The 13,497-nt window shown below is 40.1% G+C and overlaps 1 protein-coding gene across 1 annotated transcript in view; it reads left to right on the top strand.

Moving 5' to 3' along the window:
- The window catches only part of DBT (dihydrolipoamide branched chain transacylase E2), a 71,515-nt gene that overhangs the window by 44,635 nt on the left and 13,383 nt on the right, over nt 1–13,497 (top strand). Inside the window, exons 5-7 of the mRNA XM_006882443.1 lie at nt 3,302–3,423; nt 7,147–7,363; nt 9,536–9,702. Coding sequence (XP_006882505.1) covers nt 3,302–3,423; nt 7,147–7,363; nt 9,536–9,702 — 506 coding nt within the window. The remainder of the gene's footprint in view (nt 1–3,301; nt 3,424–7,146; nt 7,364–9,535; nt 9,703–13,497) is intronic.

The raw sequence follows: 13,497 nt of genomic DNA, 5'->3' as shown, positions 1-13,497 counted from the left end.
GAGGGACAGCGCAGGAGGGCAAGACCCTCTATGAGGTGGATTGATTCAGTGACTGGGGCAATCGGGGTGGGTGTGTCAGAGGCAGTGCGATTGGCAGAGAGGCAGTGCCAGAGCAACCCAGCTTCGCGAAGGCTCTATGCTTGCCGTGGCCCACAGGCACCCGGCTTGAGCCCTCCCTGCCGCCAGCATGCCCAAGAGGAAGGTCACCTCGGCCTAGGGTGTGGTGAAGGAGGAGCCCAAGAGGAGATCAGTGAGGCCATCAGCTAATCTACCTGCAAAAGTGGAAACAAAGCCCAAAAAGGCAGCAGGAAAGAAGTCTTCTGACAAAAAAAGTGCAAACAAAAGGGAAAAAGGGAGCACAGGGAAAACAGGCTGAAGTGGCTAACCAAGAAACTAAACAAGATTTACCTGCAGAAAATGGAGAGACTAAAAACAAAGAGAGTCCCGCCTCTGATGAAGCAGGAGAAAAAGAAGCGGAGTCTGATTAATATTTGTCTACCATATCTTATCAGTGGTCTCTGTATCTCCTTTCTTGTACAGTCCAGAGAAATATTTTTATCAACTATTTTGTAAATGCAAGTTTTTTAGTAGCTCTAGAAACACTTTTAAGAAGAAGGAAATCCCACTTCATCCCATTTTTAAGTGTAAATGCTTTTTTTAAGAGGTGAGAACATTTGCTGGTTGTTTATTTTTTTGGCACAACCAGAAAATGTGGGATGTTAAAATTGGGGTGGGGGGTGCTTTAAATGTCAGTGTAACATTCCATGGGGAAGACAGTTTTTATATCCCATAATGCATAGTATACTTAATGACAATTTGGAGTCATAGTCATGCGTTTATGACTTGAACATTTTAAATTACGTCTTATTTTCCATGATTTTAGATACATAAATTAGAACATTGTTTAGTAAAATTTCTTCTTAAACATAACCATTCCCTTTTCATGGCTTTCTCCCTGTCAGAACTATGTGAATTCTGTAACATCTTTGGTCTTGGTAATCCAGTTTTCCTAATAATTTTGTTATGTGCTGTGAACGGTTGAAAATATGAATGTGTAATGTGTGTGATAGTAAATTGTGAATTAGTGGGACTTAATGTGACAGTTTATCAACAATTGAAGATATTGTTATTTCTTTTCTTCTTTATGAAAACTTTCCTCCAAATTTAAAGCTGGAAGGTCACTGGAATTTAGAGAAGAATTGAACTACATGGCTTTTTAGATATTTGGTATGTGCATTAAGAATTGTGTACAGGTTGTTCATAATGTCTCTGTACTGGCCTTTAAAACCACCAATAAAATATAAATCATGAAAAAAAAAATCCATTCCTTACCATTAAGGGAATTTAAGGAATTCCACTATTCATTGCCTCATATGGAGATATGTCTTCTCACATTTGCAGAATGGAAAAATTTCATTTTCTAAAACTTAATGCTGAAACAAACTTTATAGCAGTTGATTTTTAGAAGTTGCTTAATATACTAATTTACACATAGATTTTGCTATACTATTATGATTTATTTTTTTAATTGAGATTTCAATGAAAGTTTATAAAGAACTTGGATTTCCATTCATTCATTCTTGCACATTTTCCTCCCTGCTAACCACCCCCAAAGTTCACTTTTTTAAATAGTACTTTCGTTGTTATATAGTCCATACCCCCACCCCCACCCTGGCCACTTTACTATGCAGCTCTTGTTCTGGAGTCTTTTCATGTCAATAATACCTAATTATATATTCCTTTTATACAGTTCTCTTCCTTGTCTGTTTCAATGCCATGTACATTGTTTGTCCCCTCTTTTTTTATTTTCTCCCCAACCCCCATGTCAGTCCTGTTTTATAACAGTGGGAGTATGCAGTATTTGTCCTTTTGTGACTGAGATAATTTACTCAGCATAATGTCCTCCAGGGTCTCTTATTTTGTATAATATTTCATGTTGTTGTTGTTGTTAGGTACCGTCGAGTTGTAGATGACTCATAGCAACCCTATGAACGAAAGGCCTGAGCACTGTTCGTACATAGAGTTTCCAGAGGCAAGCCATTTCGGAAGTGGATGCCGCTCCTGCTTTCAGGCTTGTTTTAGTCGGGAAGCTCCAGCCAACAATGTCCACCATGGGTACCCATTACCACGTTTGGCACATCACTGTCACAGTGTTCAGCATCACAGCAACCACGAGTTACCTCTGTATTTCATGAGTTCTTTGTTTTTCAGTGCTGCATAATATTATATTGTGTGAATATACTACAGTTTCTCTATTCAATCATTTGTTGATGGGCACTCGGGTTGTTGCCAACTCTTTGCTATTGTGAACAAAGCAGCAGTAAACATGGGTGTGCATGTATCTGCTTGGGTGGCAGTTCTGGTTTCTTTAGGGTATATTCCCAGTAGTGGAATTGCTGGGTCAAATGGTATATCTATTTCCAACTTTTTGAGAAAGCACCATACTGCCTTCCAAAGTGGTTGCACCATTTTACACTCCTACTAACAGTGAATAAGGGTTCCAATTTCTCCACAACCTCTTCAGCATTTGTTGTTTGCTGCTCTGTTGAATTTTGCTATTGTTACTGGGATGAGATGATATCTCATAGTTGTTTTGATAGTACATTAATTTCTGACATCTGTGACAATTAGATATTCTAAAATATTCTTTTTTCTTAAAAAAAAAATTCAGGCTAAAAGTAAAATAAGCACTAGCCAAAAAACTGAAATCTTCCATATCAGTCCTTAAATATCATTCAAAGCAGAGAATTTAAGTGCGCTGCTATATTTGGAAAGTTTTTAAGATTGCCAGAGATATCATTAATCTCACATTTGATTCTTTTGTGTTATTTATAGATGTAAACTAGAGAAATGTGTTGGGAAGATGTTTAATGTGCAACATGTTTTAAAGTGTGGAAGACTCTTTTGAACTGTAGCTGCTATATGATTTTAATGTATGTGAAAAGAAAACATCAGATAATCATGAACCAGTGCCAGGTATCAGTCCCAGGAAATCATAGCCATTAATATTAGCTTTTGTTAGTACCAAGTCCAAACCTAGCTGTTAGTATCAAAGTCAGCTCCGACTCCATGGCAACCCTCCATTAGCTTTCTAGCCTGTTGGTCATAGGACCACCCCTTCAACACTGCTTTATCCCTCATCCTACCTCCTTTATCTGTCCCTTCCCTATTAGGATAACTGTGTAAAGTATCCTAACTATCATTTTGACTATAAACTGTAACATACATTTTTATACGCTTTTGAACATTTTTATTTCCTGTGATGTTTCTTAGCTAAAGTAACATTTTGTCTTGTTAATAGATTCAGAAGAAGATGTGGTTGAAACTCCTGCTGTGTCCCATGATGAGCACACACATCAAGAGATAAAAGGCCACAAAACGCTGGCAACACCTGCAGTTCGCCGCCTGGCAATGGAAAACAATGTAAATTGTCTTTATATTTGAAATGTGAGATAACACGTAAAGAATACATTTTCATCTCTGAAAAATTAGCCAATTGTTGCATGAAGAAATGGATCTAGTTGCAATTAAAGAAAGTCTGAAAATGTTACTGAAATATGTTAGTTGCACTGAAGTATGCATGAGAAATGAGTGTTTTGTTGTTTTTTTTAAATATGTAACTTAGAATAATTGCACAGTGCACTTTTATTGTTCTTTCTCATAATAGAGGAACACTGGTGGCTTAGTAGTAAGAAGCTACGCTGCAATCCCCAAGGCACGCAGTTTGAATCCACCAGCTGCTCCATGGGATAAGGATGGACAGTCTCCTCCTGTGCAATTTACTGTCTCTGAAAACCCTCTGGAGAGTCACCTGTGGGTCAGTCAGACTCAGCAGCACACAACAAACAAAAATAACATGCATTAGTTGAATGAACATATATACTAGTGTCGTGGGTCAGGTGGGTCAGGTACTCTGAAAGCAGGCTTTGAGATAGGTATTTGAATACAGGTAACTGATTTGATTTATTGAGGAATTGCTAAGTTGAGAATAAGGGAAACAGGCTTTATAAGTTCTGTCAAGGTGGCTATTACTCATGGTGACACAATGAACCTCTGTAGACCAAAACCTTGCCCTACCCTGCACCATCCACACAGTCTCCACCCTGCTCACACCCATTGTTGCAGACACTGTCAATCCATTTCCTTGAGATTCTTCTTTTCTTTCACTGGTGCTCTACATTTCCCTGGTTGCTGTCTTTTTCATAGATTGGTCCCTCTTGACAACATGCCACAGTATATGAGAGGAAGTTCCACTATCCTTGCCTATAAGGAGCACTCTGCTTACTCTTCCTGCTTCCTGCTTGTCCTTTTGACAGTTCACAGTATGTTCAATACTCTTCACCAGCTCTGCAATTCAAAGACATCAGCCCTTCAGTACTCCTTACTCATTGTCTGCCATTGACATTCTTTTGAAGCAATTTAACATAATGTAACTTGAGTCTAGAACACCTTGGGCTTTGAATGGACATCCTTCCCCTGTAGGAGGAAGGAGAGGTCTTGACAGAAGATTTCCCCAGTGCAATATATCTTCTGATTTCTTGGCAGTTGCTACCGAGAGTGTTGATTGTGGAGGAAACAAAATAAAATCCTTGACAACTTCAGTCTTTTCTCCATCTGTCACGATGTTTCCTGGTAGTCCAGCTGTGATGATTTTTGTTTTCTTGATGTTGAGGTATAAGGCATATTGAAGGGAATAAGGGAAGCAACTAAAGAAAGGATGAGGAATAATGAATGTGATCTCAAGGAGCTGCTCTGATCCCAAAGGAATGAGGGATGCCCAGAAAGTTGCTGGCCTTCTGTGTGATTCTTCTTGGCAGTCTTTGGCTGAAGAGGGTGGAGTACACATTTATATTCCAGGCTAAATGGCTTTCTGGTTTCAGATAAATATTTACAAATATCTCTTTGAATGTTTATTTTGACCTGTGAGAATAATGAATTAACTAACATTTTGTTGTTGCCTTAGGTGAAAACTTAGCAAATTAATATTTCTTTCAACAATTCATATACAAACTGTTCCCTGACTTTGGGGTCTTTGCTGCTGAGAGCTGGACACTGAATAAGGATGGCAGAAGAAAAATTGATGGCTTTGTACTGTGGTGTTGGAGAGGAGTACTGACTATCCAATGGAGTACCCAAAGAACAGACAGATCTGTCCTGTAGAAGGTGCAGCCAGAGTGCTCCTTGTAGGCAGGGATAGTGAGGCTTCATCTTGCATATATTGAGCATGTTGCTAGGAAAGACTATTCCTTGGAGAGAGAGATTATGCTTGGAAATGTGGAAGTACCGCAAAGGAGAGAAAGACCTTCAACCGCTAGATTGACACAGTGACTGCAGCAGTGGGCTCAAGTGTGTCAGAGATTGTGAGGTAGGCACAGGGTAGGATAGGGTTCAGATCTGTTCATAAGATCCTTATGAGTCATATAAGACTTGACAGCACCTAAAATAACCAACAGCACCATAGGACCAACAGTCAGCAACATCATGACAGAAAAATTTGGGGCATAGCAGAGAGAACTGTCCGCATTGGGTAACCAAACATTCATGCATTTGACACATCAGTGTCACAGTGTTCAGCCTCACAGCAACCACAAGTTACCGCTGTACAGCAACTTGTACACCAGGGCTATATGACCTAGAGAAATGTCTGAACAAAAACAATGAAAGGCAGGCCTGAGGGCCGCAGATTAAAGTCACCCACCTTCGGCTTGGTAGCATCGCCTTCTGTCCACTGGACCAGCTGATCTCTCTCTATGTTGATGTTCTTGTTGTTAAGTGCCGTCGAGTCGCAGGCGACTCGTAGAATAGAAAATATTTAAGTAAGAATTATGCCACCCTAAACAGACCCAATCCACTGCCCTTCAAGCAATTCCTTCTCCAGACAACACTCCATCAGGTTTCCAGGCCATAATTCTTTAAGGCAGGAAATGGTCCATCTTTATCCCTCAGCACAGTTAGAGCTCAGCATACCACACTGTTCCAGCAGAACATCTTTTAAGAACTATGCAAGAAATTTAAGAAGAATTATTTACAAATGGAAGATTGTTGGGTTTTTTTAAAGTACATTTTTTTATAAAAAGACAGCTTTAGTTTTTATATAGTATCCCAAAGGCATGTGGTTCAAATCCACCAGCTGCTCCATGGAGAAGGATGGACAGTCTCCTACCATGCAATTAACTGCCTCTGAATACCCACTGAGTGGTCAACTATGGGTCAGTTCCAACTCAATGGAACACAAATATATGTATATATACATAGAGAGACAGAAACAAGAGAAATGCACATGTATATAAACGCACATACACTGAGTATTGATGGCTTAGTGGTAAGGAGTTCTGTCTAAACCCAAAGGCATGCAGTTCAAATCCACCAGTTGCTCCGTGGGAGAAAGATAGGCATCTCCCTTGTGATTTACTTCATGTGAAAACCTGCTGGAGGGTCAGCTGTGGATTGGTTCTGACTTGATAATACTTAACAACCACAGCAATACATACATCATAAATAAACCACTAAAAACTCAAAACTCATTTCTGTCAAGTTGGTACCAACTCGTAGCTGATCCTCTTGGGGGTTTCTGCGGGAATGAGATTGCCCCTATTTCTTCTGGTGAGCCCCTGGTGGAGTCGAACTTCTAGCAAGATTTTGGGTTACCAGCCGCATTCCCTACAGCCTGTGACACCAGAGCTCCGTCTATACACCACAGATTTTTATGAAACAAACTTAGGAGCCATGCTGGCACACTGCTTCAGCCTTCGGCTCACAGTCAGGGGTTCAAACTCACCAGCTGCTCCACAGGAGAAAGATGTGGCAGTCTGCCTGGGTAAAGATTAAGCTTTATATAAACCGAAGGGTGCAAATGTCCTGTGCCCTCTGGAGTCACAATCAACTTGATTGGAAGGAGTAGGAAGAATGTATATAATGTGTAGATACAAACAGTTACTGCTTGGGCAAATGAATAGTGTGTACAAAAGTGATAAATAATTACCTACCAAGGGTAGCTAGCTGTAGCCGTATATTTTTTTTTAGCCGTATATTTATTTTTGAGCTAACTTTTAAGCCAGATATCTTTTTTTACTTCAGTTGATAAAATTCCTTTTTGACATTTTAATGATGGAGTTATTTTTAACTTTAATTTTTTTTTTATTTTAGATTAAATTGAGTGAAGTTGTTGGCTCAGGAAAAGATGGCAGAATACTTAAAGAAGATATTCTCAACTATTTGGCAAAGCAGACAGGAGCTATATTACCTCCTTCACCAAAAGCTGAAATCATGCCACCTCCACCAAAACCAAAAGAAAGGACTATTCCTCCACCCATATCAAGGCCTCCGGTGTTCACTGGCAAGGACAGGACAGAGCCTCTAAAAGGTAAGAAGCAGAGTTGTTATTGTTAAGTGCCATCGAGTTGCAGGTGACTCATAGCGACCCTATGAAGGAGAATCCTCGACGCTTGGGTGCCTTTCTTCCTCCCTCCAGGTTATAGGGGCTCCACCCGACTCTCTGTCCACATTGCGTAACCAACCATTAACGCATTTGACACATCAGTGTCACAGTGTTCAGCCTCACAGCACCCACAAGTTACCACTGTACGGCAACTTGTACACCAGGGCTATATGACCTAGAGGAATGTCTGAACAAAAACAGTGAACGACAGGCCCGAGGGCCGCAGATTCAAAGTCACCCACCTTTGGCTTGGTAGCATCGCTTTCTGTCCACTGGGCCAGCTTATCTCTCTCCCTATGTTGTTGTTGTTGTTAAGTGCCGTCGAGTTGCAGGCAACTCATAGCGACCCTATGAAGGAGAGTCCTCAATACTTGGGTGTCTCTCATCCTCTCTCCAGGTTCATAGGATTTCCGGAGGCAAGCTATTATGGAAGTGGATGCCAATCCTCCTTCCAAGCTTAGAAGGAGAGTAGCAGTAATATAAAGCGATCATGTTTATTTCAAGGGAAGCTACTTTAAAAGATCTGTATATATCGTGGTTTTGATTCTTAATGGAGGGAAAATTCAGACTCTGCATATAACTATCAAAAAAGTAAACTCAAGTTAGAGTTTTTCAAGGGAAGCTTAGCTTTCTACTTTTAATTTCTGAGATGTAATATTACAAGTTTCTTGATACATAAACTTGAGTATTGATAATTGTTCTATTAAACACTTGCATAGGATATTTTGAGCATACCTTGTTTTTAAGTGAAAAGAAGTCATTGATTTGTCATTTATAAGCTCTTAGGATGATTGCCTTCTGGAACAGAAGTTTTTATTTCCAAAAAAACCGGCCAGCAAATACCTGGCTTCTACCCTGGGGAATTTTTTACACTACTATTGCCCAAAGCTTTGGGTTTGTTTTCCTTGGAACAATTCAACTCAATTAGATCATGGTTGAGAAAAAAGAAAAATTATTATATTGATCAGTGGGCGAGTTGGTGGTGGTTCTTCATTCTCTTAAGTCTACTGGGCTTTGGGTTTCTCCTGACAGGTTTATAAAATGAGCAAAACATACAGTAAGAGAGGGAAATCAAGGACATAGGGTGGGGGCAGGTGTACACAGCATTCATTCCTAAAGACTAAAGTAACTCCTAGAGACTAAAAGAACTCCTCAGGGCAATTATTTTCTGTGCTTTATTTTTTACCTTTATTCTGCTTCCCTTTCCTGAGTGCTCTAAATGGTGATCCTGTAAAAACATCTTAAATTGGGGAGCTCTGGTTGCCTAGTGGCAAGAAGTTGCACTGTAATCCCAGAGTCACGTGGTTCTAATCCACCAGATGCTCTGCCAGAGAAGGAGGGGCAATCTCCTCCTGTATCAGTCAGAATCCTATTCGCGCGCACACACACACACACACACACACACACACACACACACACACACACACTAACATAAAATTTTTTAAAAAAATTTAAATGATTAAAAAAACAAACAAACCCATCTTAAGTTGAAAGAGTAGTCACTGCATGAATCAGCAGCAGGAAGGGAAATGACTAATAGCCAGAACAACAGAAGCAGAAAAGCTACTTCACTTCACGTGGCTTCTGCCGTCCAAAATGGAATAGATTTTGTCAGACTGTTCTAATGAAAAGCCTTAGCCTCTACTGCCATAGCATTTAAAGTAATTACTTGCATTATTTCACCACTGAATGAGGTTGCTTCAGTCAGCACTTCAACAAGCACTGGAGTGCGTGGCTTGGAAGTTATGCAATAAGAATAGTACCTTTTAGGAAGAGGGTTTTAATGGAGACAGTAAATAGCATGAAAAGTGTGTGGCGGGGTGGGGAGACTCAAACAAGTTGCCCTTCAGTCAATTCCAGCTCATGACAACCCTGTGTGTTGCAGACTTTTTAAAGCTGGGACCTTTGGGAAGCAGATCTCTTTTCTCAGGAGCCTCTGGATGGCTTCAACTCGCTAACTTTTAGGTTAGTAGTTCAGTGTTTAATTCTTTGCACCACCCAGGAACCCCTAAAAAATAACATTAAGAGAATCTTCCTAGTTGAAAAAAAAAGAAAATTCTCTAAGAATTTAAGAGCAACTGATTGAATATTTTCCAGGCTTCCACAAAGCAATGGTCAAGACCATGACTGCAGCCCTCAAGATCCCTCACTTTGGGTACTGTGATGAGGTTGACATGACTGAACTGGTCAAGTTACGAGAAGAACTAAAACCCATTGCTTTTGCTCGTGGAGTTAAACTGTCCTATATGCCCTTCTTTTTAAAGGTGAGGTTTCATTCACTTTTTTTGTCTTTTTTTTTAATTTTAATAATTTTAATGAACAGTTGCAGAGATTTTGGATTTCCGTTCATTCATTGTTGCACTACCGGTTTCGTTCATTAAAAAAAAATGGTTGAGTAGAACACTTAAATTTTTCTTTGCAAATATCTAAGGTGCCAACTATGGATTTAATGCTTCCGCCCCACCCACCCCTGTATCCTTAGTTAGAAAAATGCTCAAGTAGACAGGCCTCCTTTAATTCTAAAGGAACACTTTAGCAAAGTCTTGCTTTGAAGTAAATGAGATTTGGTCTTAACTTGCATGATTACCAGACACTGAAATATATTTTTCAATACTACAGCAAACTTGTATTAATGCTCTGGGAATCCTTTCTGGTGCATGGTCTTGGGAGTATTAAAATTATAATATTAATTAATATTATATTAAAGAAAATAAGACACATCACCTAACTGTGAGCTCACATTAGTGATCATTTTATGAAGCAACTACCACATATACTGCACTATATTCAGTATATCTTTTTTAAATCTTAGTGTAAGCTTACTGAATATATAAGGAGCCCTAATCTAACATCAAATATAGCAGAGACGATGAGCATGGCACAGGGTTAGGGGAGGGTTCAGATCCATTCTTCATTGGGTCGCTAAGAGTTGTCATCAGCCTGATGGCACCTGACAACAGCACTATGGTGTAGGTGGTAGAGTTACACTGCTAACTCAAAACTAGCTCCTCTAGGTATTTGAGTCCACCAGGGTCTCCTGGAGAGATGGGTGGGCAGTTTCCTCCTGTGTGATGTAAACTCTTGGGAATCCACTGGAGGGTCAGCTCCAATTCATTGGCAGTGAGCTTGAGTTGTTTGTTTTAATGACTCAGTGGTTAAATTGCTCAGTTACTCACTAAAAAGTGGGCACTTTGAACCTTTTCATTGACTTTGTCAGAACAAAGACCTACTTAGTGATCTGTTCCCATAAAAATTAGAGCCTAGGAAACTGCGGGGAGTGGTTCTACTCTGTTGAAAATGGACTCAAATTGTTAGCACCTGTCTAACAATAAAAACACAGAAATCTTTCTGTCTCCATTTTCTAAGGCTGATCTTCAGTAAAGTCAGATTTCTTTTCTTGTTCCCTGATTCGTTTTGGTGATTTCTGATTCACTGACTTCGTGACAACTTAAGATGTATGGTGTTCAAAGATGGTCCTTAATTCCCTGCTGCCTTCTTCCTCTCTGGCTTGTTTCTTACATAGTCACTCCCTCTGGCTTAGCTATGTTAAGCGACTCAATTGCTGGAATACACTGTTATACATGGAGTGCTCCCTCCTCCCTTGATCAAACACCTTAATCAAATTTAGTTCCAAGTTCCCCTCCTCCAGAACCTTTCTGTGCCCGTCACAATTTGGATTAAGTTCTTTTTTGTTTGTCATTGAAATTTAATTAAAACACACTGCACATACTTACTTAGTTGTCTCTCCATTGATCTCTTAGCCTCATGAGGCCAGAAACTGCTCTCTTGTATGTCTGTTTTGTAATTAGTCTAACAAATGAGTAGATGCTGTATTCAAATGAGATGGCATAGATGTCTTTAAGTCTCAAAATGAGAGTGAGCTGATGGCTAGAGAGAGATCTGTGCACACAGGGCAATTGAAATAGGTAGATGAGAATCACTCAAATTGCAGAAGAAAGCCAAGGACTTCATTCTAGTTTTTAACGAGTTAAGTAGTCAAGGATAGTAAGTAGGGACGGCTGTAGGAAGGAAGAGAACAAACAAAACAAAACAAACCCAAAAAATCATGGAAACAAAGTGTATCTATTGCTATTTAACAAATGACTCCAACATTTAGTAGTTTCAAACCGCTTACTATTCCTTATGAGTCTACAAGTAAGCAGGGCTGATCTCCTCAGCCTGTTCTCTCATGGACGAGGGTGGCTTGCAATGGAGAGGTGAGCAATTGGAACTCACCCAGAAGTTCATTGGAAGAAAGGCCTACCCCTCTGCCTCCAAAAGTTCACAGCCTCAGAAACGCTGTGGAGCACAGTTGTACTCTGTAAGGCAAGGGGTCGTGATGAGTCAGAATCAACTCAGGGGCAACTAGTATATTACAAACTTGTCTTTCTTATCTCCCTACCTTGCTAGCTTATACAGGTCTCCTAGTCTTGGCAGGGCTCAAGCACTTTTCAGCCTCATATCAAGTTCTTGTCTCTCTAACCAGAGCAAATCATGTGACTAAGCTCAGAGCACCACCAAAGACCATGGATACAGAGACCTAAAAGATTTGGGCTATTAGTTCTCTCTTTTCAAAAGAAGAGGTGGAAAGAGTTGAAGAAGGAGTGAATGCAGCCTTCTGCATTGCAGAGGTTGCATAGGAACAGGATATTGGGTTAATAATTAAGAGCTTATTAATGATGTTAGCCAAAAGGGATTAGGAATTGTTTAGACAGAAGCTTAAGTATGAGCTCAAGAATGAAGAAATGAATAGAATTGAGGAAAGGATTGTTGTTGTTAGGTACCATCAAGTTGAGTACAACTCATAGCAATCCCATGAACAATAGATCTGAACCCTGTCCTATCCTGTGCCATCCTCACAAATTTCTAAAATACTTGAGCCAATTGCTGTAGCCAGTGTCAGTCCTTCTGGTTCAGGGTCTTTATCTCATTTGCCAGCCCTCTACCTTTCCAAGCATCATGTTCTTTTGGAAGGAATAAAATCTCCAAGAAAAAATCAGGTGAAAGACCGACACATTGGGAGTTACAAAGGATAGAGGAGACCGAGGGAAAGTCTCTCTGTCCCATCCCCTTTTAGACACCCTCCAGGAACAATTGAGTGGATTTGTAGAATGAGGGGGAGAACTGATGAATTAAAAATATTTGGAAGGACTGCTGCAGCCAGGCCTGGGCTTTGGTAAAACAATAAGATGACAGCCCAGAGGAGAGGTTTACATGACTAGCAAGCATATGTCGTTTCAGTGTTTCTTTCTGGTGGTCTGCTTTCAGTAACAATAGACAGTTCTTTAATATATTGTATTTCATTTTGTGTGTGTGTGTGTTTTTAATTTATTAATTTCAATGAAAATTTACAGAGACCTTGGGTTTCCATTCATTCATTGTTGCACTTTTCTCCCCTCCCAACCCTCCCCCCTAGTACACTACCCTCTTGGAAAAGTAAAAGAAAAATTTTTTCATTGTTTTACAATCCCGCCCCACCAGGTCCACTCCACTATGTAGCCTTTGCTCTGGACTCCCATCATGACAAAAATATCTAATCTTATATCCCTTTTAAACAGTTTTCTCCTTCATCTGTTTCAATGCAGTATACATTACTGAACCCATCTTTCTCAGTCTCTCCCCAACCCCGAGGTCAGTCCTGTTTTACAACAGTGGCACCATGCAGTATTTGTCCTTTTGTGACTGAGAAACTTCAGTCAGAATAATGTCCTCCACGGTCACCCATTTTGAATAATATTGCATGAGTTCCTTGTTTTTCAATGCAGCGTAGTATTCCATTGTGTAAGTATACCACAGCTTCTCTATCCATTCGTTTGTTGATGGGCAATTAGGTTGTTTCCAACTCCTTGCGACTGTGAACAAAGCTGCAGTAAACATGGGTGTGCATATATCTGCTTGGATGTTAGTTATGGTCTCTTTGGGGTATATTCCCAGTAGTGGAATTGCTGGGTCAAGTGGTATCTCTGCTTGCAGCTTTTTGAGAAAACACCATACCGCCTTCCACAGTGGGTACACCATTTTACACTCCCACCATCAGTGAATAAGGGTTCCAGTTTCTC

Source organism: Elephantulus edwardii, unplaced genomic scaffold (genome assembly GCF_000299155.1).
Source record: "Elephantulus edwardii isolate Elephantulus edwardi_28Jun2011 unplaced genomic scaffold, EleEdw1.0 scaffold00020, whole genome shotgun sequence".
In the NCBI taxonomy this organism is placed as follows: Eukaryota; Metazoa; Chordata; class Mammalia; order Macroscelidea; family Macroscelididae; genus Elephantulus; species Elephantulus edwardii.
The sequence above is the reverse complement of the archived record's forward strand: the minus strand, read 5'-3'. Positions and strand labels throughout refer to the sequence as shown.